General features: G+C 45.4%; 2 protein-coding genes and 1 long non-coding RNA gene across 52 annotated transcripts in view; 1 reads left to right on the top strand and 2 right to left on the bottom strand.

Moving 5' to 3' along the window:
• ank2b (ankyrin 2b, neuronal) overlaps positions 1 to 26,193 on the bottom strand; it is a 150,492-nt gene that overhangs the window by 73,602 nt on the left and 50,697 nt on the right. For 39 of the 50 annotated variants that reach the window (XM_078105820.1, XM_078105817.1, XM_078105816.1 and 36 more), the window contains exons 2-10: positions 20,409 to 20,510; positions 15,710 to 15,808; positions 15,039 to 15,137; positions 14,737 to 14,835; positions 14,270 to 14,455; positions 4,826 to 4,849; positions 2,547 to 2,645; positions 547 to 645; positions 251 to 349 (exon numbers count right to left, since the gene is read on the bottom strand). In XM_078105820.1, coding sequence (XP_077961946.1) covers positions 251 to 349; positions 547 to 645; positions 2,547 to 2,645; positions 4,826 to 4,849; positions 14,270 to 14,455; positions 14,737 to 14,835; positions 15,039 to 15,137; positions 15,710 to 15,808; positions 20,409 to 20,510 — 906 coding nt within the window. The remainder of the gene's footprint in view (positions 1 to 250; positions 350 to 546; positions 646 to 2,546; positions 2,646 to 4,825; positions 4,850 to 14,269; positions 14,456 to 14,736; positions 14,836 to 15,038; positions 15,138 to 15,709; positions 15,809 to 20,408; positions 20,511 to 26,193) is intronic. The other 11 variants (XM_078105837.1, XM_078105838.1, XM_078105819.1 and 8 more) reach the window with 1 other exon arrangement.
• On the top strand, positions 6,314 to 7,462 carry LOC144410249 (uncharacterized). Its single transcript, XM_078105862.1, has one exon. It carries the CDS (start codon positions 6,314 to 6,316, stop codon positions 7,460 to 7,462), a length of 1,149 nt encoding a protein of 382 aa, XP_077961988.1.
• On the bottom strand, positions 21,700 to 23,765 carry LOC144410251 (uncharacterized). The gene is made up of 5 exons (XR_013468194.1): positions 22,690 to 23,765; positions 22,493 to 22,554; positions 22,328 to 22,405; positions 22,115 to 22,229; positions 21,700 to 22,020 (listed from the first exon to the last, which is right to left on the bottom strand). It is a non-coding gene; the product is annotated as an uncharacterized LOC144410251 (long non-coding RNA).

Here is a 26,193-nt window from a genome sequence, read left to right on the forward strand (position 1 = left end):
TCAAACCCTACATCCTGACCCGCAGTCTCCGCTCTACTTCGACTAAAAGACTAACAAATTGTAGCACTTCAAATTGTACTTGTAACGCCACGTATCTATAACAAATTGTAAATTGGCTTATTTGAGGAAATTGCACTCACCAAACGCACTACTTTTAACCTGTTAACCAACAAATACAACATTTAAAAAATTAAGAGAGAAACATGCTTCTGTCCCTTGTGTATAAGAGGTGAATAACCTGGTGACAAACCTTAGTCCTGGCCAGCAAGGGTGCTCCCCTTTCCAGCAGCAGCTCCACAGCTCTATCATGTCCACTCCGGGCCGCACAATGTAGGGGAGTCAATCCATCCTACAGAACACACAAACACAAAAACGTATCGATAGTCATTCAATACATACTAGCATTGACCTAATGTGACAGGATTTAACTTTACAAATGTCCTTTTCCCTTTTGACCCAAGTTTTCTTGTTTGTTGAGGCTTACAATAGGCCAACCCGTCATTACTAATATGAAAATACCATAGTTTAGCTTCTCACGATACTCACCCTTGTTTTACCATCGATCTGAGAGCCCCGGTCTAGTAACAGAGCAACCATGTTAGTGTTGCCACGTTTGGAGGCCACGTGGACAGGAGTAATGCCATTCTACGGAGAGGAAAATTCCTTTAGTGACATTCATTTTATTTTAGGAAGAAAGTTTATTACAGTTTTTTTACAATCGCTATGACAATTTTTTCAATACTTCTAAAAAGTTCCATAAACTCTTAATGCACCAACCCACCAACGACACACTAAACATTACACCATGTCTACCAAAACACTAACACACATTCTCTTCCAACAGGAACATTTAGTCAATTATAGAACAATGTCATAAAAAACACTGTCAGATGGAATTACAAAAACTGCATTCTTATATATATATGTGTGTCAGGTCTCATAGAACATGGATCATAGATTGTGTTTTGTGTTTTGTGTTAGATATTTTTGTTTTGTTGGGTTTAGTAAATGCATGCATTTTGTTTTGCTGCAGAAATTGAGAACAAAAAATGAATGACCCATCTCAGAGTAGCTTTATAGAATGTACGGTTACTGTATTGACAAAAAGTAGACAGAAACATAATTGCTTCAGTAAAGGCTTAATTCCCAACAGGACATTACCGCAAGATATATATACCTGCCATTTATATAGTGTATGTAAAAATACCACGTAAATATACAAACAGAAATAGCCCCCCCAAAAATAAATCTACTACCTAACCTAATCTGCTCGGTCTTCTGCAATTGCACATGTTCTCATCCACATCACGCCTGATATCTTTTCCGGCAAGGCATTTTGGGAAAAAATCTTTTGGCATGCCTTATCCACAACTGGCAGTGTTCAGCTGTGATTATTTGCATAACTTCAATCAGCTGTTTCTCAGTAGCAATGGAATATAATACAGGGGATATATTTGTGTTTCAATTCACAATATGAACAGTTAACTTTGACTGTAACCAATGAGATAGATTTTGAACATTATGTTATCTGTTACAGTGTGAAAGCATTGGGCAGTAAAAATCGATTGTTTTGGTCTTGGTTGAGCTTGTGTATAAAAGAAGTTCAAGCATTTTCAATTTTTGTTTACTCCATGCATTTTGTGTCAAAGCAACAAGAAATGTGTTTATTGTATAGCCAACACAGATGGATGTTGTGCTAACTGTGGTAAGAGTTTAGGAAACTTAAAACCTAAAAGTATTGAAAAAATGTTCAAAGTGATTGTAAAATACTGTAGTAATAAAACTGAATCCACACTAATAAAGTTGTGTATGAGGGCTGATTACTAGTTTAATATATTTAAGAATACCAGCCAAACATAAACAATAAAAAGTTACATGTAAGGTTTTGATAAAATCACCTCTTGAATCAAATATGTGATGTTCAAAAGTAATTTCACAATTTGCAAAATTTAATTCAAAATTGTGAATTCATTTAACAGGTAAAGTGAGTATTAGGCATACCTCTTGAAACAATTAACTGACTATTCATCGACTCCCTAAATTCATATTTCATTAAAAAAATATGTACATTAAAAAGTTTTCAAACAATTCAGTGTTTGGTTGTTTTCTTGAAACGCTTTAATCGAACACTGAAAAACATTTGCTCCACATGACTTGAGTCAGTTGACTGGAGGGTGGTTTGCCTCATACAGGCACGGTTTAAGAAGATAAGTGCATTCTCTCACACCTATTAACCACGTACCTCCATATTAGCCACACAAGCGATCCCATTAGGCTTAGTAGATTGCAAGGTGAGAAAATAAGCTATTTTTAGCAAAACTGCTAGAGTGCCTGGAAAATAGAATTTCAGAATTTGTTTTTTGGATGATATCAAAGGAAAAAGTCCACGGAGTAGAAAAACCGCACAGTTTCCTGAATCTTTAGATGATTATAAACCCAGTAGAAAACAATACCCAACAATACTTCTTCAGTAGTAGTGTTCCGGTGAAGTTTTTGTGCATTCCCTCATCACCCACAATACGGGAGGTATTAGACTGGAATCCTACCCTTGCTGTGAAATCAACTGCTGCCCCTCGGTTCAGCAGGAGTGTGGCCACATTGACGTTGCCATAGTGGGCAGCGATATGAAGGGGGGTGAATCCACTCTGGAAGAAGAGTGGAAAACACACAAGAAGGGAGACAGAGGTCAGACATCAGCCTTTACTTCATGAAATGGGACAGTAAATCGTGACTCCCAATCTTTAGTCTTCCCCAGCATGCAGCAGTTGAAGAATCACAGGTGAACAAAAACCAAACTGAAAGCAAATAAATTAAATAAAATGTCAAAGGATAAAATAAAAGTCACGATCTGTAGCACCCAGACAAACAACCGCAAAACACCTTCAGAAATTCCACTTTCACAATTCACTTCCATGCGTGTTATCAAACACCGAAAAAAAAGGAAAAGGAGGCCTCCATAAACAATTTATAATGAAAACATAAGAAACTGAAGCAGAGCAATTGGATGGACAGATACAGGGATTGTCATAAAAATTAACTTGAAGGTGGACAAACAATGTTAGCTCCCAAATTATAGTAATAATGATAGTAAAACATAGAGGGAACATTTTTAATCAACATCAAAGTGCACCATGTCCACTGTACATCATGTCAGTAATATAGTTAGCAATGAGAAATTTGTGAGAAAAGTTAGATTGCAGAGCAGGTTGAAGTAGTTGTGAGATTCTTGCCTTACCTTGCCATTCTGTAAGTGTGGTCCGATTTAATGTGAAAAAGTTGTTTACAAAAGTGTGAAGAATACAGTGACGTGATGGTTTAAAAACTTTACACAGTCAAAAGCTTAAAATGGTGCTATGGTAAAAACATACTATGCAAGCCAAGGTTTTAGCAAAGTTAAGACCTTGAAAGCTTTACCCGCTTACCATGTTAACATTCATTAGTACTGTTGAGAAAAACTTCATATGCCAGTTATTTAGACATTTACATAGCAGCATGCATTTGAACAACTTGATCAGGAAGTTTAGAGTTTAGAGGTCTACAATTGACAAAATTGAAATCAAATAATTTAATCAATTTAAATGTTTCTATTCTTTTATTTTATTTTAAAGATTTGATAAAAATAACATTGCAAATCAAAAGTCTTAGTGATAAGTGTGTTTCAGTAGAATCCAGAGGCATACACTGCCATATTGACTTTGCGTAAACAATATGCAATCTGAGCATTAAGTCCAATTTGAAAAATGTCCTGTTTTATAAATATTAAATTAGTATTATGTAAACATTTAGTCTTCTGCCCTTTTATAATATTTCTCAAATCATTTTCACTATTGATTGTTCCTTCTGTACACATAACATCTATCCCTCTTCTGTCCGTTATGGTAGTGGGATCATCCTCTGCTGTTCTCCCTGAGGTTTCTTCCTCTTCTCTCCATTTAAAGCTTTTTTTCTGGGGAGGAGGGTCCCGTGTCAATATGAGGTTTGCGGGACAGATGATGTTGTATGTGGACATGTTGTAAAGTCCTCTGAGGATAATTTATAATTTGGAAATGTGTAATGTATAATTTGTAATATTACCGTGGTAATATTATGCTTTGTTATGAGTTGGCCAATTCATGAATTTTGAAAAATTAAAACCCTAATCGGAATGCTTTACGGGCACACAAATGGGAAAGTAAATATTAATTTGATTAAATGACTTCATGTTTATATTGAAGCACTATGAAGTACCATACTTAAGTTATTATGTTGTAAGCTATAATTTAACCAATAATGTTTTAAACTTAGCAGCTTATAGTGCATCCCTAAAAAACATGCAACACAACATACACAAAATTTCAAATCAGAATTGCGGACAATATACTGTACATTAATAGCTTTTCACAAAAATGTAACAGTACAGTATTCATCAAATTAAAACTTTGCAAGAGAGAAATGTGATCATTACTAATTCATCAATACACCTAACATCTCAATAAAGACGTTTTTTGAAGGTATTTGTTAATGTATTGAGTGTGAATAAACAAAGGGTCACCCTGAGCTGGAGAAGAAATGTATAAACTGGGGATAAAACAATAAAAATCAAGATATAAATATCTTGATTTTATTTGCAGACAGGTCAAGCACAGGACACACTGCAGTAGCTTGGCCCATTGGGTCAGTCTTGCATGTTGACCTCTTATTATACCAAACCAAGAGAAACCAAATGATCTTTATGTACACCATGCAGTGGTGTGGAAGTGAAATAAAAGATGGAGGGAAATAAAACGGAAATAAGAAAATGGGACAGTAAGGTGAATCTGTAAAGATCAAAAGAGCATATGTATACCTCAGTAGTCCTATTGACCATCATCTGAAGCAGCAGGAGGGAAAGATCAGATCAGTTAGGATGTTTGAAGACATTACTGCACTGTAGTTAGATGCACAGCAGGACAGCTGTGCTGAAACTTAACGGTCACGTTACTTGGCGCCCTTCCCTTTAGTGGTCTCTTACATGTCTTGTTGAGACAAAGGTGATATGTCAAAGATTAAGTTGTTGTGGGTATGCAGCTAACTGCTTTTTCCAGCAGCAGTTGTTGCAATATACAGCTTTAACTGTAGGAGCAATCCTTAACGTTCAAAAAGCTGCCTAAATGACTGTTGTGCAGAAAATCATCTCCACTTGAGCCATGTCACTTAAAGCCACTTTAAGAGGAACGTAAACAAGTCAATGAATAGTGGGTTGCCCCCAGATTGCCCCCCAATCCATTTGTTGCATGCAGCTTTGATTAACACCACCATACAACCTGCAGACAGTGGCACACTCCATGCAGTGGACAGTGCTACACTTATACACCGGTGCAGCAAGGTACAAGGCAGTGAGGAGGGACGTGTGTGAAAGGTGGCAATTAAAAAGAAAAAGGAAACAGAGGGAGAGACCCAGTTAGTGGCAGGATAAGGACGAACGTTGCAGCCACACAGACACTGAAGGAGAGAGGAAGAGAGAAATAGAGAGATGCACAGACACTCTGATGGAGCCAAAAAAACCTTTATACACAGGAATACAGCTGTATTTCAAAAGAACATCACAATAATGTAGTGGTCTTCTATCATACACTCAATCAAAATCATAAAATTAGATGATTCTATTTATACCTGCTGTGATCGTTATCTCGATATCACTATTTCTTCTAGGTAAGATCTGTTTTTTATTTTCACAAACCAAAACAGTTCTTTTTCTAACTTCGTTCGGTGTTTCACTATGGGAATCGCCTCGGCGTGACCAACTAAGGAAGCTCCAATGACACCACGTCTGTCAGTGACAGACAGGTCGAACTGTGCTGGGCCCCCGCCTCCTCATATTATCACAGTCGACCGCCCCTCGCAAATCATTCTCGTTTTCTTCCCGTGAAGAACTATAGCTTCCTCAGCTTATCTTAGCGAAACAATTTACCGTCAAGCTAAGCTAACGCTAGGCTCGGCTAATTGTGGTGTATTCCCCTCTCTTCTCAGTTGCTATGTCGGCCGCTACCCCCGCCAAAGGGTCAGAGCTGAAGGCCAAAGAGGCTGCATTCCGCCCGTGCCCTGCTTCATGCGGGGCGTCCATCTCGGGCAGGGACCCTCATCCGATGTGCATAGCCTGCATGGGCGCTAAACACGCCCAGGCGGCTCTGGCGGACCCACAGTCCTGTCTACACTGTGCGCCAATGCCGGAGAAGATTCGGGAGAGACGGCTTAGAGTGGCGGCATCCACAAAGCAGAACCTGTGCCTGTCTGGAACTGCCCCAAAAGCCTCAACCAGCTGCCACCTGCCGCAAGCTTCTTCGAGCTGGGCGACATGATGGATGCTGAGTCCCCAGAAATGCCTCCACTTTTTGAGGAACTGCTCGAACTGGAGCCGGGTGGTGAGGACGCAGAGGGCGATGCCAACTCTGACCTCCTTGACGTGGACGACATGGAAGAGGAGGAGGATGACTCCACTTTTCCTGTCGAACCACCCAGACCCCCTAGTGCATCTGATGTTGTCCCCCCAGTGGACAACAACCTGTATGAGGTCTGCAAACGGGACGCGTCAAAATTGGGCATACAATGGCCAGCAGCCCAAGATGCTACAGGGGGGGAAAGAGACCTATACGACGGTAAAAGGCTGCCGCCAACCCTACCGCCGTCTAAACAACTTCTGCCAGCCGTGCCCATCTGCATGAAGGAGATGGGCAGGTACTGGTCCAGCCCGTTCAAGAGTAAGCTCCCCACCAAGGGCTACTCTAAACTGGAAGTTGATGGGATGGGAGAGCTGGGCCTAGCAGGCCCACCAGAGGTAGAACCTTCAGTGAATAAAACAGAGCGCCTCACCGCCTCTGTTTTGCAGAGAATGTACCGCTATGCGGCACAGTCAGTGTGTTCGCTAAACGCGGCGACTTTGCTGTCTGCGTACCAGGGAGAGGAGATGGGCAGGCAACTGGACTCTGGATCACCAAACCCGGCCCTGTGGGATGAGATTTGCGTAGTAAATGATCTCATCCTCCGCTCATCACGCGGTGCGGTGCAGGGCTGCGGCTGTGTGATGGGACTTGCGGTCTCAGGCGAGAGGGCCCTATGGCTGAATCTTTCGGGCCTCAGCGATGTGCAGAAGGCAGGGGTGATGGATGCTGCTTATGACCCAGCTAAGGGTTTGTTTGGCCCTGCTCTTGAAAAGATGAGGGAGGCCAGCACCCTCAGGAAACAAGAGGGCGAAGCCTTCGACCCCTGTTTGCCCCGAAAGCGCATCCCTCGCACCCCGCAGGTGCCCAGGGCTGGTTTTGCAGCTGCAGCTGTGAGAGGGGCACGGGGAGGCGCCAGGCCGCACAGACAGGCAGCGAGTCAGCAGACTGTCCAGCAGCCTCGAGTGGAAAACCCCAAACCATGGGGCAAACACTCCTTTGCAGCCGCTGCAGCAAAGAACCGCCCATCCCACCCCGGGGAAGGGAAGAAGAAGCGCATGTCCTAACCGGCCTTGCTTTTCTCTCCCCTCCACCTTCAAAGAAAAGAAGGGAGGTGGAGGTGAGACAACCCCCCCGAGTTTGTATTCCAAATTCCCTGGTGTTTTCCAGTTCTCCAGAGGAGCTTTTGATGTTTCTCCCCCCTCACGTAGTATCGGGGGCGGCGGGTAACACAGTGTCACCAAGCACTTCTTCCCACCTCAAACATAGTTATAAAGTTTGTATTCTCGCAGCCAGGCCAAAGGCCGAGGGCGAAATACATGATAAAAATAAATCCATGTCATGGCCCCATAATCCCCACAGGGGGAGCTCACGCTCCACCGAGGGGAGGCCGCGTCCTCCAGGTGAGGGAAGTGACGTCACCGTACGGTGCGTTCAGCCCACTCACTGGTCGGGCAGAACGGTGGCGCGCATGCGCAGTGCATCCGTGGGTCTTATCCACTATTTCTCAGGGGTACAGACTACAATTCGCTATGAAGCCACCCAGATTCAATGGGGTGTTAGTTTCAGTAGCCAAGGGCGATTCAGCTCGAGTCCTAGAGGGCGAAATAACATCGCTGTTGAACAAACAGGCGATCAGAGCATCTCCCGAGCGAGGAAGCGTTTTTACTCCCGCTACTTCCTCATCCCAAAAAAGGGGAGTACTTCCCTCCGCCCCATTTTAGATCTCCGTGTGTTAAACAGGCACTTACGCGTACAGGATGTTAACACACAAGGGGCTCTGTCGTTCAATATGTCCGGGGGATTGGTTTGTAACGATCGATCTCTCGGACGCTTATTTTCATATCGCCATTTATCCATCACACCGGAGGTTTCTCAGGTTTGCTTATCAGGGCAAAGCCTACGAGTACCAAGCCATCCCATTCGGGCTCTCTTTAGCCCCGCGGGTGTTCAGCAAGTGTGTGGAAGCCGCTTTGGCTCCGTTACGGAACGGCGGCATCAGGATTTTCGCGTACATAGACGATTATCTGATATGCTCCCAGTCACGGGAGCAGGCGGTCAAAGATTCCGCTACGGTGATAAATCATCTCACGGATCTGGGGTTCAATATAGACTGGACGAAGAGTCGAGTCGAACCGGCGCAGTGTACAGATTACTTGGGTCTCAACATAAACTCCCGTCTCCTATCGCGTCACGCTGACGGAGGCGAGAGTAGCGTCCCTCACACAGTGCCTCTCCCTCTTCCGGCTGGGGAAGGCGGTGTCGTTCAGACTATGCCTTCCTTCAGTGATATCTGTGGTACATTTGGGGCTTCTACGCATGAGGGATTTTCAGCGCTGGGTCGCAGCATTGCGCCTGTGCCCGCGCCTGTGCCTGCGCCGTCACCTCAACCCCAGAGTGAAAGTGTTGCCGTCGTGGGTGGCTGCACTCCGCCCGTGGGAGGACGTGGCAGCTCTCGCGTCAGGTGTCCCGCTGGGGGCGGTGTCATCAAGGGTAACCTTGACAACGGATCCCTCCCTATCAGGGTGCGGAGCAACAATGTCGGGCAGGACGATAAACGGAACCTGGGACCCGAGGCTGGCTCAGAGTCACTTGGAATAAACATCTTGGAACTCTGGGCAGTGTTTTATGCACTAAAACATTTTCTGACATTTCTCCAGGGACGCCACGTCCTGGTAAAAACAGACAACACCACCGTAGTGGCGTGCATCAACCGCCAAGGCGGCACTCGCTCACAGCAGTTACACAGGTTGGCTCGAAAGCTAATCCTGTGGAGCAGCACCAAGCTCCTGTCTCTTCGAGCCACACACGTTCCAGGGGTGCTGAACAGGGGTGCAGACCTTCTGTCCCGAGGGAACCCTCTTTACAGGGAGTGGGCTCTTCACCCTCAAGTGGTGAAGCAAGTCTTGCAGAAATACGGCCAAGCAGATGTAGATCTCTTCGCCTTGCGGGAAAACACTCGATGTCCACAGTTTTTCTCCCTGGCAGACGCAAACGCACCACTGGGGATGGATGCGCTGGCCCACTCGTGGCCAAACGTGCTGCTCTATGCATTCCCCCCGCTCAGTCTGATCTCCCCGACTCTAGACAGGGTACGAGAACAGGGCTTGACGCTGATCCTGATAGCGCTGCGGTGGCCGTCCAAACATTGGGTGGCGGAAATAATACAGCTCTTGACGGACGAGCCGTGGCCTCTGCCCATACGCAGGGACCTTCTGTCCCAGGCTGGCGGGGAGATCTACCACCCTAACCCAGACCGAATAGCGTTCTGGGCTTGGCCGGTGAGAGGTGGAACCTGAATGCAACAGGCCTGCCTGAACGGGTCATTGACACCATTCAGAGTGCAAGAGCCGCCTCCACGCGCTCTCTTTACAGTGGTAAATGGCGGGTTTTCGAGGAATGGTGCCGTCTTAGGCACATCATTCCTTTCCAGTGTTCAGTGGTTAATCTGCTATGTTTCCTGCAGGATTTAGTAGACAAGGGCAAAGCTTTTTCTACTATTAAAGTATATTTAGCGGCTATCTCAGCCTGTCATTTGGGCTTTGGTGAGAAGACTGTGGGGCAGCACCTTTTAGTATGTCGTTTCATGAAAGGTGCTCGCCGTAAGCTCCCCGTCTCCAGGCCCCTGGTTCCTCTGTGGGATCTATTGGTGGTGTTGGAGGCCCTCTCTCAACACCCGTTTGAGCCGATGGAGGCAGCGGAGATGAAATTTGTTTCACTTAAGACAGCCTTGCTCTTGGCTTTAAGCACAGCAAAGCGTGTGAGTGACTTACAGGCTTTGTCCATTCGCCCTTCCTGCTTACAGTTTGCTCCAGGGCTCACTAAGGTCTGTATGCGTCCCAACCCGGCTTTTGTGCCTAAGGTGGTTGTTACGACCCCCGGTCTTGTCTGTGTTCTGTGTGTGTGATAACCCTCCTCAGGTGGAGCTAATTGTCTTCATTACTCATCCGCCCTCCCGTGATCTCCTACAGCTGGTTCCTGTTTTCCCATCCTCCAATCGCATCGTCCCATCAGCTGTATTTATGTGTTTCTGGTTGTTCAGTCCAGATCTCTCAGGCAGGGTGTAAGGTTGTGTTTGGGGACTGGCCGAGTCGGGGCTGGGACTGAGAGCCTCGGAACGGGAGATCGCTGCTCTCAGGCAGGGTGTAAGGTTGTGTTTGGGGTGCTCTTGTGAAATTGGTTGTACATGGTGGAGTGTTTTGGAGTATTGAAAGTATTAATCATTTGTATTTCGTGTGTCCTTCCCAGGGAGAACGGAAAGCACTTGGGAGTGTTAGGAAAGACGCCCTGGGCATACATCACCCGTAGGGATATCTCCTGTTATACACACCAGGTTAGATCTGAGCGATCCACCCCCTGTATTTTTGGTTAGGGCGCCTTGCTCGAGCGCCAGAGTAAATAAGTGTTTTGTGTAGGACGTTGGGACAGGTAAGGGGTGGGGTTTTGCTAATTTCTTTGTTTTGGATCAGCTCAGCCGTCCTCCCATTTCCCTCTATTGTTTATTATTATTATTATTATTATTAATAAACTGGCACGTGCTAGCCTGTTTAAACCAGACCCATCGATGTTGGTGTGATTACTTGCGCCCACACCCGGTCTCTGGCCGTCTGGGGTTCTGGGCAGCGCGGTGTATGTTCCCCTCCCCTCACGGGGTGCTGTACGTGCGTAACACGCTGGGACTCCTGGGCCTCCACCACTGTTACGACCCCCGGTCTTGTCTGTGTTCTGTGTGTGTGATAACCCTCCTCAGGTGGAGCTAATTGTCTTCATTACTCATCCGCCCTCCCGTGATCTCCTACAGCTGGTTCCTGTTTTCCCATCCTCCAATCGCATCGTCCCATCAGCTGTATTTATGTGTTTCTGGTTGTTCAGTCCAGATCTCTCAGGCAGGGTGTAAGGTTGTGTTTGGGGACTGGCCGAGTCGGGGCTGGGACTGAGAGCCTCGGAACGGGAGATCGCTGCGGCCCAGCGCGAAGGTATCTCCTGTTATACACACCAGGTTAGATCTGAGCGATCCACCCCCTGTATTTTTGGTTAGGGCGCCTTGCTCGAGCGCCAGAGTAAATAAGTGTTTTGTGTAGGACGTTGGGACAGGTAAGGGGTGGGGTTTTGCTAATTTCTTTGTTTTGGATCAGCTCAGCCGTCCTCCCATTTCCCTCTATTGTTTATTATTATTATTATTATTATTATTAATAAACTGGCACGTGCTAGCCTGTTTAAACCAGACCCATCGATGTTGGTGTGATTACTTGCGCCCACACCCGGTCTCTGGCCGTCTGGGGTTCTTGGCAGCGCGGTGTATGTTCCCCTCCCCTCACGGGGTGCTGTACGGGCGTAACAAAAATGGGGGCTCATCCGGGATCTGTGCACCCCGCTGCTTGGACCCTGACTAACCATTGACTGGTGTGGGTGATGAGGAGCCATTTGGTACCTCGTCCACACGGTCGGTGGACGGTGTGGGGGTTGTGAATGGGATGACCTTTAGTTTGTTGTGTGTTCGGTAATAGTGTACATGATGGCTACTTCAGCCATCTCCAGTTTTGTTGATGTCCCCTCAGTCGCCGCAGAGATCTCTCCCCTTCCCGCTGGGCCGCAGCGATCTCCCCTTCCCGCTGGGCCGCAGCGATCTCCCCTTCCCGCTGGGCCGCAGCGATCTCCCCTTCGCGCTGGGCCGCAGCGATCTCCCCTTCGCGCTGGGCCGCAGCGATCTTCCCTTCGCGCTGGGCCGCAGCGATCTCCCCTTCGCGCTGGGCCGCAGCGATCTCCCCTTCGCGCTGGGCCGCAGCGATCTCCCCTTCGCGCTGGGCCGCAGCGATCTCCCCTTCCCGCTGGGCCGCAGCGATCTCCCCTTCCCGCTGGGCCGCAGCGATCTCCCCTTCCCGCTGGGCCGCAGCGATCTCCCCTTCCCGCTGGGCCGCAGCGATCTCCCCTTCCCGCTGGGCCGCAGCGATCTCCCCTTCGCGCTGGGCCGCAGCGATCTCCCCTTCGCGGCTCTCAGTCCCAGCCCCGACTCGGCCAGTCCCCAAACACAACCTTACACCCTGCCTGAGAGATCTGGACTGAACAACCAGAAACACATAAATACAGCTGATGGGACGATGCGATTGGAGGATGGGAAAACAGGAACCAGCTGTAGGAGATCACGGGAGGGCGGATGAGTAATGAAGACAATTAGCTCCACCTGAGGAGGGTTATCACACACACAGAACACAGACAAGACCGGGGGTCGTAACAGTGGTGGAGGCAGCGTACAAGTGTCCCACGGTAGAGCTTTCAGCTTTTCACCATCCTCCGTTTTCCTCCTCAGAGGAACGAAGGCTTAACACGTTGTGTCCAGTGCGAGCACTGCATTTGTATGTGAGTAGATCGGCAGGTTTCAGAAAAGCAGATCAGCTGTTAGTGTCCTGGGCCAATTCTCACAAAGGAAAACCATTGTCACGCCAGAGGCTGTCCCACTGGATTGTGGAGGCCATATCTCTAGCCTATAGCTGTAGGGGTTTGCAGCCCCCCCAGGGTTTGAGGGCTCATTCCACGAGGAGTATGGCCACTTCATGGGCCCTGTTCAAGGGGGTTCCAGTGCAAGATATTTGTGCGGCAGCAAGCTGGTCCACACCTCACACTTTTGTAAGGTTTTACAGGCTAGATGTCTCAGGGCCTTCCTTAGCACACGCTGTGCTAGAGGACAACGCGCCAGAGTCCCTGTGAGGGTCATTACCGGCTAAACAATCTTTGACTTCGGGAACGGCATGCAATACAGGAGCGGTCTATATCTCCCATAGTGAAACACCGAACGAAGTTAGAAAAAGAACTTTGGGTTACTTAACGTAACCTCGGTTCTTTGATAACAGAGTGAGGTGTTTCACTCCTTGCATTGACACAGAAAGAAATCGGTCTAGAATGATTTGCGAGGGGCGGTCGACTGTGATAATATGAGGGGGCGGGGCCCCAGCACAGTTCGACCTGTCTGTCACTGACAGACGTGGTGTCATTGGAGCTTCCTTAGTTGGTCACGCCGAGGCGATTCCCATAGTGAAACACCTCACTCTGTTATCAAAGAACCGAGGTTACGTTAAGTAACCCAAAGTTTCATAATAACACTCACACTCTCATTTTCCAGCTATAATGTGATGTTTGGCACTGCTTAACACTTTCTACAGCTTACTATTAAGAAGAGAGCTATACTAGAATCAAAAAGGCCTCCCGTACAGCCTAGAATGCTGGTAAAGGAGAGTATACAAATCTATGCCCTGTTTTCTAGATTTGTACATTCCAACTGTGCAACTCCATACAGAGATGAGAAAGAAGCAAAATGTCTCACTTGTTAGATACTTCTATTATATGCTCTAGAAGAAATTACAGCTGGTATTTACCAATACACAAGTTCAGAACATATGTAGTAGCAACGAGAGTCTGATGCTGGACTTTGAAGGGCTTTTAATGACTGATCCCCACCAACATGATTCATTTTACTCAGATTGGCTTAAACTTTGTGTGTTAAAGACAAGTTCAAGTTAAAGACAAACTCTGAATGTAAACTAACTGTCAAGAGGTTAAGTCTCAATCCTTTGTTAACTTCCTCCCTCAAGGGTTCTAACATCTTCATCATCAGCAGTTAAGTCATTAATACAACTACAGCTCAGCCTACACTACTGGACTGTAATCACCATATACATTAAGAGCGCTCAACTGGAGCCCATACTTTATCTGTATTCTCTACACTGAAATATCAACAGATCCTTGAATAAATAGCCAAATGCAGTGCAACCTCATAATTCATGCATTTTGTAAAAGTATTCATGCCCACAGTATGAACATAAGTAGCACCGCATTAGCTTGATGTGACATCCCCAACTCAAATGGTTCTATGGGCTTACCTTTGACTGGACATCAGCATTGTGGTCATTCTGGAGAAGCAGTGCGGCTGACTTGGTGTCGTCCTTGCGTGCAGCAATGTGCAAGGCCGGCAGGCGGACCTTGCCTTTAGTATCGTTTTCTAGTAGGACAGAAACCACCTGGTTGTGGCCCTGCTGGAGTGCGATGGCCAGAGGGGTGAAGCCATCCTGGGTGAAGAAACATAATAGCAAGAACATAATACCTTAAGTTTGGGTAAAAATAATAGAGAAGTTATAATTATGGATCTTGTACTTTCACGGTTAATTCCATCAGGCAATCACACAGCCATGTCATGCCCACTCTGTTGTTCCGTGCCATGACATTTTGTCATCTATCATCATCATTCCCACAAGCTGTGTACTAACTATGCTAATAAAAGTGTTGAGTGTGATGGATGTGTGCAGCTATAGTCTGATATTGTAATTTCAAATACACACACTCCTCTCACCTCAGTTGCAGTGCTCTGGTTGCCTCCATTCTCAAGCAGGTGTCGCACCACATCCATGTGATTCTCCTGGGCAGCCATGTACAGAGGAGTGAATCCATTCTACAACACACAAGCAAATGGAAGAGGTTACCAATATATTACAGGTCATGATCACTTTATTTACTCAAATAGATGCTGCCAAAAATACAATTTCTGCTCTTTGAATGATATAAATGACAAGCAATACAGCAAATTAGATTGCCATTGCCTTTGAAGAGAATAGCAGGATTAAACGGCTTCCGCAGTAGAGTACAGAGGCTCACCTGAGATTGTGAATTGATTTCAGCTCCTCGTTGAACCAGGATCTTTACTACTTCAGCCTGACCGGCTAGGGAGGATATGTGAAGAGCTGTGTTTCCTTTCTTGATTGATAAAAATATGAAAGGACAGTGAGAAAGGGCATTTCCACTTAGTAGTATGTAGATCTCTGCCAGGTGAGTCTCACCAAAAAGGTTGATTTCACCTAACTGTTCTGTACTGTATTGCTCCACAATTCATTATAGTCAAGATGGCAGAGAAAAATAAAGACAAAAACTTTCTTTCAACTCATGTTACAGCTAACTCAAGAAGAGCTTAACATACATGGGTTTAGGATTAAGCTACAGATTACCATGTTCAATATGTGATCAAACTTTCTATTTTTTTGCCAAGGTAAGGTGGTGTTGCTAGTGAAGCACCTGTCGACAGGCAGAAGAGGAGTCAACAGCCAATGACAGTACAAAAGAGTGACTTAAATAGTTTTGCGAAGATAGCCCGAGGACCATGAGCATTCACTTTTTAATGAGCACAAAATATGCCATACTGATTGATCCAGTATTAAAAGTGATTAGTCTTGGATTGACACATACTAGCTGCACCTATTTTACAAGGACACGTGGATGAATCCTGTTTTGAAGAACTGAAGTCTGCTCACTTCGAAGTTGAGATGACCTACCTTTGTGGCCGAATCCACTGCAGCACCTCGCTCCAAAAGTTCCTGGACCAGATCCACATGCCCCTCCTTGGCAGCTAGGTGCAATCCATTGAGACCATTCTGGAAAAAGACGTGGGAGGAAAAGTCAGGCCAAGCATGTTTAAGCTCAAATAGTTTTTAGGCCCAGTTTCCAAGGGGCTAATATGGCTAATCGCTGTCCTTTTTGATTTAATTCAGTTGGTTTTAATGAATGAAGACAAAATATAAGCATCATTGCCAAGCTCATGTATGCATCCAGCAGACATGTAACCCCATTACTTTTTTATTAGGAGTATTTCTGTGCACCTGAAAATATTAGCTAAATATTCACTGTCCTTTTAGCTCTGGTTTGATCTCCACCAAATCTGGGGGATAAATATTTGACTGCTTTCACAGGTAACTAGCTTGTCTGTTTGGCGTTTGTTTCTGGGCAGATATTGCATATCTTTTTTGCATAAAACAGCTATCTGCATCTGATTAAAAAAAAAGATGAATTAGAACCAAAACGATCAACAAAACTAGGTTGAAAGACTCTGGGAGGAACTTTGCAGGTGTGTTTTGATTTTCTGTTTTCTGTCTGTTATATGAACATCCATCGATCGTTAATTGATCCATTGTTGGTGTAAATAATATTGAGTGCAGTTTTATTTGCTGGATGAAAATTACAACAGGCTCCCGTTTTCTTTCAGGTCTTTCAGCAAAATAAAGGTGCTGAATGCAGGGTTATTCCCTCTAGTTTTCCCCGTACTTTTAGACCTATCCCAGTGGGATACCAAGAGAGAATTTACTCAGCTTGGAATCCTCTCACAATGCTTTAATTGTCTTTGCCAAGATGTAACCCATATTTGGCAGTAGGCATCTGCTCAGTAACAAAGAAGAACATGTATTTCCGATAAGTCCTTCTTTCTTTTAATCAGCTGATAGTGTATGTTAAATTAGCTGCCTACTTCCTACTGGCCTCATCTTGCCCAGCACTTTGTGCTAGCCAATGTGTTGTTACAACTGCTGTATCTAAAATACTAGTTCAAAGTACAAGTTACCTAGTTGTGTGTATTGATGTTACTCTGTGGTCTGGGCTTTATGTTCAACATGACGGTGGCCTTGTTATCTTTAAATAGGTTTTAGCAGTTATGTTTTTTACAGAAAATAGACATATTATAGATTATGCACCATATGATTAATGTCCAAATCCAACGCAAATTACAAATTTAGGAAGCACTGTGCCCTTTAGGTAGTGAAGCGGAAATCAAGGATGATTTGGATCTGGGTGATGAATGAATCTTTTATGTCAATAATTTCAGTTCAGTTTTTATTCCCAGAACAATCATTCCAAAGTCTGTTATCTGAATCCCCACCTCCTCACTATTCTCCAATAAAACAACAGACAGATATTTTCCAGCTGAGATGAAGTTCCTGTATTTTATCTTTAAGGACAATGACAGAGGGATTTGGATGAAAAAAGTGAAGGACCTTAAACCACCCTTCTACAGATTATATTAGAGGTGTAACGATTCATTCACTGAATCGATTAATCGATTTATATTCCTGCGATCCAACTGAATCGATCTGTGCTCCGCAAATCGGCATTCCGGACGACATATATCGATTACAAATCGATTGAAATGGTACATAATCGATTGTATCGATACTTGGAAACTGCACATTGGATTTAAGTACAAAAACGGTATGGATGTGTTTGTTTTTTAGCACTTTAGACATGTTTAACGTTACTCGATTCAGTCTGCCTGTCTGTGACGTCATCAGTACGCAGCGGCAGCCCCACGAAACTCTGAACAACAACAAAACACAGCGTGGAGGAGACGACTGCGAGCAAGACATCTACAAACCAACTTATCGATCCAGCGTGTGGAAACATTTGGGCTTTTGCAAACACGGAGGTGTTCTAAATAAGTCGGTCGCTGTTTGTAGAATATGTGGAAGCCAAATAAAAAACCACGGAAACACAACCAATCTTTCCAGCCATCTACTAAAGCGCCATGGGATTAAACAAAACGCCGACAGTCAGGCACCTCTAGCAGTTGCCAAGTTTATCTGTAAAGACATGCGACCCTACAATGTGGTTGAAAATCTGGGGTTCTGTGAATTGATCCAAACATTGTGTAATTATTGTGTAATGTTTACATTGAAAATGGTTGCACTTGATTCAAATAAAAGGTTAATACATTTGCCATTAATTGTTGTTTGCTTGTTTATAATATCCATAATTAATTTAAACCTCATTTCTTTACAAGAAACAACAGGGATCTCAGAAACTTTGCCTGCACTGTCCAGTAAAGTTACTGAATCAATTTTAAGTCACTGAATCGAATCGTTCTAAGTTAACCCAGATCGTCCATGAATCGAATCGGCAACCATGAATCGTTGTTAAAATGAATCGTTACACCCCTACTAAAAAGAGAAACTCCCAGATCTCAGTCACAGTTCTCCCTGCAGTCACTGGAGGCAGTGCCTCCTCTGTGTCATCATGAAATGTAAAAAACAAATAATTATTAAAATATATATTACATTACAGGTCATTTAGCAGACGCTTTTATCCAAAGCGACTTACATTACATTTTTAACCCATGGCTTTTTACATTTTTGCCCAGGGAGCAATTAGGAGTTAGGTGTCTTTCTCAGGGACACGGGGGAGCCGGGACTCGAACCGCCAACCTTGCGCCACGACAACCCTGAATTTATATGTATTTGTCCAGTGATCTGTGATAGTAGTGTACTTATTAGATTCCAACCAATCCAGTATCGCTGAAGGGTTAGGGCAGCAACGAGCTCCGCTTCCTCCCAGATAAACCGGGTTGAGCTGCTCATTTTTTTGCTCATTTTGAGCATGTGCAATTAATGTTTCGGAACTGGCAGAGGGCAGACAACGGGCGGGAGGGAGAGGACCAGGAGACGAGGGTCATGCAGCCCGGGGAACTCCGGCAGGTGGTCAGTCGGCCGGGGAGCCTCTGGAGGTCGGCGTCAGGATACCGAGAGCCGGGCACGGGGGCGCTGGCTGCAGGACCCCCTCTCAGGGGCCGGATTCCAGACGGCCCTCTAAACCCTAAAGGGCGGGAGGGAGAGGACATGGGGACAGGAAGGAGGGGACGGGAGTCGTGGAGCCGGAACTGGCGGAGTTGGGGGCACGAGTCGTGGAGCCAGGGCTGGAGTCGTGGAGCCGGGGCTGGAGTCGTGGAGCGGGGAGTCGATGGCGTGGGTCATGGAGCTGCAATTGGCGGGGGTGTGAGTCGTGGAGCTGGGACTGGGGCATGAGTCGTGGAGCCAGATCGGGAGGTCGTTGCGGCCCAGCGGGATTGGGAGGTTGCTGCGGCTCAGCGGGATTGGGAGGTCACTGCGGCCCAGCGCGGAAGGAGGTGCGCTGCGGCCCAGCGGGATCAGGAGGTCTCTGCGGCCCAGCGGGGAAGGACGTGCACTGAGGCCCAGCGTGGAGGGAGCCTGGAGGTGGGCAGCCAGCTCCATCACCCGCTCCCAGTGTGATCCGGCGCCTTCAGATCGGGACCCGAGACGGGTAGCCCGCTGAATGGCGTGGTCAGACGGGTTTGGTCCCCAGAAAACGTGGACACAAAAAAGGTACTAACTGGAAACTCACAGGCAAGATGACAACAGACGAGAGGAACATCCACAAAGACCTTCAGGCATTGACGACATTCACAAGCGCAAACCACATTCAATGACGCGACAAGGGACAAGAGACACACATGACTTAAATACACTGGGAAGGTGCAGGTTATTGGACACAGGTGGAAACAATCATGGACAAAGCAGACAATCACAGGGGATGAGAGGACAAGGCAGGAAGTGAATCTAACCCAGGGACACAAGAGGCATGAAACTACAAAATAAGACGAGACATGAACCCAAGCCATGACAAAAAGCTGCCCTAAATCGGTTGCGAGAGCGCGCATTGCCTGAAAGTGCTCATTTGTGGTGTTTCCGTGCTTTTTTAGCTGATCGCCAAAGAGCAAATGACAACCAACAGTTGCGCGTTATTTTGATCACCGCACTGATAACGCTCAGATCAATGTAAACGGATATATACGTTGCATTATGGCTCAAGTCAGTACACCCTGTGATTCACTCAACCAATCAGAGCACTTGATTTCATCCATATTATAAAAGAATATACGATACCGGATATGAAACATACCCAATAGTCACTGTGCATGCAGCCAGTTGAATGGTGAATGTATGCTACTTTGTTGAATTTATATATTTGTGAATCTGACTTTGAAAGTCAGTGCCTTCCCAGCCACGAACCTCCCTGCTACTGAACGGAAACGCCAGCTCTAAGAATTTCTATGATAAACAAGGTATCAAATAAGCAGTGTTAAAGTTATGGTGAACAAAAGAGCATATTTAGCCAGCTAAAGAAATAAGAAACACATTTTTCTGGGGAGACCAAACCTGAGCTAAAAAGCTAGTGGACAGTCATAAGATAAACACAACTTCAAATAAGTTATAATGTTGCTCAGTGTCTGCTGAATTGTTTCATTTTGGCCTTAGCAACTTATGCAGCCTCAACGAAATTGTGTAAAAACATTTCAATTTGAGTTATTTAAGTCGGTAGCTTAAGCTGTTTTTCCTGCCCTTGGACAGTCATAATTAATACTAATTCATAACAAGGTTTGTCCTGCAATACTAAGTTATGTGATCTGCTTTCTACCTGATTGCTGGTGCCGATGTCCACCCCCCCTTTCAGATATTCCAAAACCTTGTCGATGTTTCCTGCTCTTGCCGCTCGCAGGAAACTGGTGTTACTGTCAGACTGGAAGAGACACAGGAGAAATACAATTTCATTAAACGATCTACAGTTTCCAAGGCACATAGACACATTCTCTTTTGCTGCTGATGACGAATAGTTACGAGATGATCCGCTGTCTCAACGGCACATTATTTATCAAATAATAGATTCAAAAACCCAACTCACAATCTAGCTTCACAAAAATGGGAAGGGAGGAAGTCACGCAAGCGGTTGTCAGACTTTAAATTTCCAGTGCCAGGATGTCCTGTGATTGCTCGGCAAGGGGACTACATGAACTGTTCTGTGGCTTACGGTTTGGGACACAGGAATACGGTATGGCAGAGCCATTAACCGACTGTGGTGAGGCGTTTTAACTGGACCCAGGAGAAGCGGTGTCTCGCCACACATCCACCTGTCACTGACTGTGTTTTTTGTTTTTTTAGACATTTGATGATCATCGGGTTGTTGTGGGATGAACCCAGGAAGCTTTGGAGGAAAACTTTTGAGTGCTTTATCTTTCTGCAACATTGCAGCTATTACTAAAGAAATGCTTTATAATTGTTTCAGAGTTCTCTATCACTTTTTCTCCACTGGAGGGGCATGCTAAAAATCCCTGTACCAAATAAGCGTCACATTTTTTACTAATTTTTTACTTTAATCCCGATTTCTCCACTGGGAGGACACTCTATCACTGCATGAAAAGTGAGATTTTCGTCCCCGTAAACGCCCGGAAATCTCCCAAATTTCCGACAATTTGCAACCCACGCACGTCGCGTTTGTCTGTGCCATAAATTGTTGGAAACGAACCATGACGTAGGCGGAGAGCTGGCGGAGATGCGAATGGCCCGAATTAGCATATGAATGCAGCGAAGCCGCGGGTGGCCGAGCCGAGCGGGCTTGAATATCCTTACTCCTTATTGGAGGAAACCACAACTTACGAACAAATGAAATCACTCGTGATTGGCAGCAAAACCACACGTGGGCAGACCAGGCTTGAGTTTCCTTGTTCATGATTGGATGAAACCACAACTTTCAATCACTCGTGATTGGTTGGCAGATCTGTCGCTATTGGTCACCCGCCTCATTTTATAAATATATTCATATTATGATGTATATTCATTTCATGGTTATCCTATGTAGGCTACTACACTATTATTAGGATACCAACCAGGACATCAATGAATTTAGAGAGAAAATGAACATTTGCCACATGTTTATGCAAAGAAAAAGCTTTATTAACAACACACAAACAACAACTACATACAAAGTGAGGATCTGCCCACACTTGGGTAACGGCGGTTTAAAAACTACAGCTCAATAAACTGTCCGTTTGCCTCCTCGGGGTTGTAGACCGTCACTGGCGCCGTGTTTTCCGAGGCAGGTCTGTTGTGCAGGCGGCTCGTGTGTGTGTGGCGACCGTACAATCCACCCCGAGACCCCGCCAACAACGCCGTCCCCTCCGTCCGACGTGAGCTCCACGGTGGCGGAGTTCCACCTCGTCATCAGCCAGCACACTTTGTCTCGATTCCAGCAGCTATAAAAACAACAATGAATCAGTACTGTGCGATGCGTACGGACACAACACATCGATCAATGCACCTGAAACAAGTCAGCAAATAAACTCTGACCCGCTTTCTTCTCGCTCGACTCCGCGCTGAATCCTTCGCAGCTTCCGCCCGCAATGAGTGTTCCGCCTGAACCTGAAGCTCCTGCGTCCCGTCTCAAAATACGTCTCACAGGCGGCTGGAAAACAATTAAATGACTGTGGTATGAATACAAAAAAAAAATCAAACGCAAGTCACAGTAACATTTAACAAGGAAGGAGAAACAGTGTCACTTACACACAGTGACGTCGTCTAAATCTGGACTTTTCCCGGAGCAAATACGAGGTCACCGCCTCATTATGAGGCGAGATTAGTCTGTGAAAACAACATGTACAGTTATGATCGGTATCTATACGTATATATTCCCTTATACCGCAGAATGAAAGCATCTTTAAATCTTACCCTTGCTCCGGTTCGTAGCGCCTGTAATTCGTCTCAGAGTTGTGAAGATGGCGCACCGCTTCCTGTAAACGACACGGCAAAGAAAACACTTTAATAAAGCTGTTTCTGCTCACTTGTAAAGCTACTAGGCTACTCTTAGCTTAGCTTGAGGCTACGCTACTTTTAGCTTAGCTTGCAGTCATCGAACGTATTCTTACCGCTATCTTGGGATTGTGCGCCCGTCTCCTCTTCTTTGAGTCGGTTCCTCTCCTCCATGGACAGAAACCCGCAGAGTCCCGAACGCTAAAGTGGAGCGAACCGCTCGTTGATATCGGCAGTTTGTTGTTGGAGTTGACGAGACGATCCACTGAGAGCTTTCAGCAGCTTCTTCTGTCTGTCTGCGGACTGGCCGAAAGTTGCTGACCGCGGAGAGGAGTTGAAGGCGGGTTGAACGCGAGACGTCGTCCAGCCATTATTCACGAAGCAGCAAAAACCAAACAAAGGAACTGGAGATACAGTTCTTCTGAATATAGTAACACACGTGTCTGTTTGCATGCTCGTCTTGCAAGTACTGCTGTATCAGTCATGCCTATGACCTCACACGTGATTGGACGAGGAGTCTAAGGGTCCTCCAATCACATACGAGGTTATTGTTATACGGAAGGACCAGTATTTTAGGAAGACAAATGGTTGGGACTTTGAAACAGCTGATATGCTTCATGTAAAGCAGTGTTTTGGTGTCAGCGGAACGACTTTCCCAAGAAAACTGTACAGTGGTGCCTCTTTCTCCATTCCACCAGACACTCTTGAGTCTGACAGACATGCAATGTTGACAATGTATCATCAGATGTACCCTTGTGTCACTGAGGTTGAATGTTTTGCCATGACATGTAAATGGATAACATATATGAATGTAACTTACTCAATCGATAGATGCAGAGCATAAAGGTCAGCATATGTTCATGCTAAGTGGTGTGGAAACACTAACAGTTTTGAGGAACCCGTCCTTGACCCTCTAGCAGAACTGCGACCAGCCATTATAAAGCAGTTTATAGTTGTTAATGTTGTGTCAAAGGGTACGGCATTTAATAATAAGGTGTGTGGTTAATACATCCTCTGTGCATTTAAGTAAGACCAAAGAAAAGGTCACTGTAGTCCTGCCACTATGCACTGTAGTTGAGCTCTAGGAGACTGTGATCTCTGCAGACCCCTCATGCTGATTCAAATGTTGTTTGCATGGAATGCTCATTTTACCTTGATTAAAACTATTTTTTTAAAGAAGTTATTTTGTGTATCTTTTTTACATAACATTTGCCACTGCTAATGGCGTACACAGTAATCTAGCATATTTGAATTAAATAAATCAATTCAAGCCAAAATGTAAGAGTCTATAATTAGGCTACTGAGCCTGATCTATTTGTACCAGAGATTTTCTTACCTTTTAAAAAAATGTCACCTGGGCTAAAACTCCCTCTGCGACCCTGATTTGCATTTGTATAGCTCACAGCATTTTCATTTACATGTCAAAGCCTCCCCTAGAAATAGGAGGAGGGGGGTCATGGGGGGACAACTGCCAAGGGAGGCCCACGTCAATTTCTGACAATTTACGGCAGTTTTCGGCGTTGCCCGCAAATTGCCGCAAATTGCCGCAAACCTGAAATTCCACGACAATTTACAGTGCCGCATACTGCCGAAAATCCCACTTTTCATGCAGTGGTTTGGAAACAGTGACGTCAGCTTGTTTTATGTAAATGCTGTTTTGGGAAGAAACAACATGCAAGTAGAACTGAACGCCTCGTGTCAGTTTTGCTGCTGAACATTATCTATCCTACAGAATGTTCATTTACACTTAAAAGTTTCTCCAACTAGCAACAATGTTGCTGACATTGATAGTTGATGTCCTCACTGCCATGTTTGACATAAAACCGCTACAAAAGACATTTCCCACTTGTTTGCTATCATCCCTGTACTAAAGTAGTATGCAGTAAATGGACTACTTGTACATCTTTTTTCTAGTCATCCAACCATTTAAAGCATTTAAAACACTACAATTTATCATGTCAGCTCCCATACACCTGCACATCAGTATTAATGTATTTATACACCGTAATCACAGCTACGGAAGCCATGCCATGTTTAAGTGTCTTGCTCAAGAACATTCCGAAATTACACGATTTTGGTTTACAATTGCCCTCATGAATATTGTGAATCATATATTTTCTTATCAATGAAAAGCAAGATACTCTCACTGATTAAAAATGTCTTTGAAGGGCTGCTGACCATTTTAGAATGCATACCAATGTTAACATTGGATTCATGCCTTCCAAGCTGAAATTGGCTGGAAACAGGTAATTTAAAACACTTGTAACACACTTTTTAACACATCCAGAAGACACAACGTTAGCATACATTTTGAGTCATGTTCAAGTCCTTCACTGCTGTTTGTTCTAGTTTGGTGTCCTCCATATTCCTCCTAAAAACATCTGTCCCTTTAGCTTCTAAATACTAAAAAAAGAAATGAAATAAACTAAAAAGTTCTACAAATCCCTACTATGAACTGTAATTGGCACACACATCCCCATCCATATCAACGGGACGGAGGTTGAGTGTGTCGCCAGCTTCAAGTGTCACAGTGTGGTTCACTTCCTGTCTTATTTTGTAGTTTTCTGCCACTCATGTCCCCGGGTAACTTCACTTCCTGCCTTGTCCTGTCATCCCCTGTGATCGTCTAATAGTTTCCACCTGTGTCCAATCACCTGCACCTCCCTTGTGTATTTAAGCCGTGTGTCTCTTGTGTCACTTGTCGCGTCATTGTCTATCGTCGTGGATGTTCGTAGTTCCGGCCTGCTGTTTTTCCCCTGGTTCCTGTGTGTTTTCGGACTAGCAGGTTCAGGAACAGCTTCATCCCTGCGGCTGTCACTCTATTGAACTCTGCCCCCCCTGAACTCTGAACTCTGCCCCCCACACACACACACACACACCTCCCTCAGTTACTGTACTCCCCCCCCCCCCCCCCCCTCCACCCTGGCTTGACTGCCACACATCCTCCTCTAGCCACTGAACATTTGCGCTGTTATTGTATATCCATTTCTTACTGTTCATATTGCACAACTATTTCTTACTGTACATATCTATTTATTCACTTATTACACTTTACATATGCACATACTCTGCACTTTTTTGCTACTTTGCACTTCTGGTTGGATGTTAAACTGCATTTTGTTGCCTCAGTACTTGTACCCTGTGCAATGACAATAAAGTTGAATCTAATCTAATGTAATTAAGCAGCCATATGGTGTAGCGCAGCGGTTCCCAAACTCAAGAATGCCGCGGCCCAATTTGAAATCTGAAAATCTTTTGCGGCCCACCCAAACCTTTAATCACAACTCTGATTAAAACATAATGATAGGTATTTTCTCGGTTGCGAAACGTGAACTTTGTTGCTCGCGAGGAGAATCTCTGCTCGCGCTCGAAGGAGTTTTCTACGCGCTCGCTGTTTTTCTTTTTGACAGTAAGGGGGGTGGAGCCAGTCACCATGGTCTCTACACCTGATTGGTTACAAACCCCGTCTTTGGAGGTGCTTTCAGGGTCCGATCGATGCTGCGAGGTGCGTCCGCTCCCGCCGCCCCCCTCGCTATCCACGCCTTAAATCTTCGGCTGCTCTCCAGCCGCGCCGCCTGCCAAGGGCTCCTTTTAGAATAACTTATGTTCCCCGGTAAGAT

Source organism: Gasterosteus aculeatus, chromosome 7 (genome assembly GCF_964276395.1).
Source record: "Gasterosteus aculeatus chromosome 7, fGasAcu3.hap1.1, whole genome shotgun sequence".
In the NCBI taxonomy this organism is placed as follows: domain Eukaryota; kingdom Metazoa; phylum Chordata; class Actinopteri; order Perciformes; family Gasterosteidae; genus Gasterosteus; species Gasterosteus aculeatus.

Excerpts from the sequence above, each read along its gene's own strand:
- LOC144410249 (XM_078105862.1), top strand. The coding sequence starts at position 6,314 with ATGATGGATGCTGAGTCCCCAGAAATGCCTCCACTTTTTGAGGAACTG.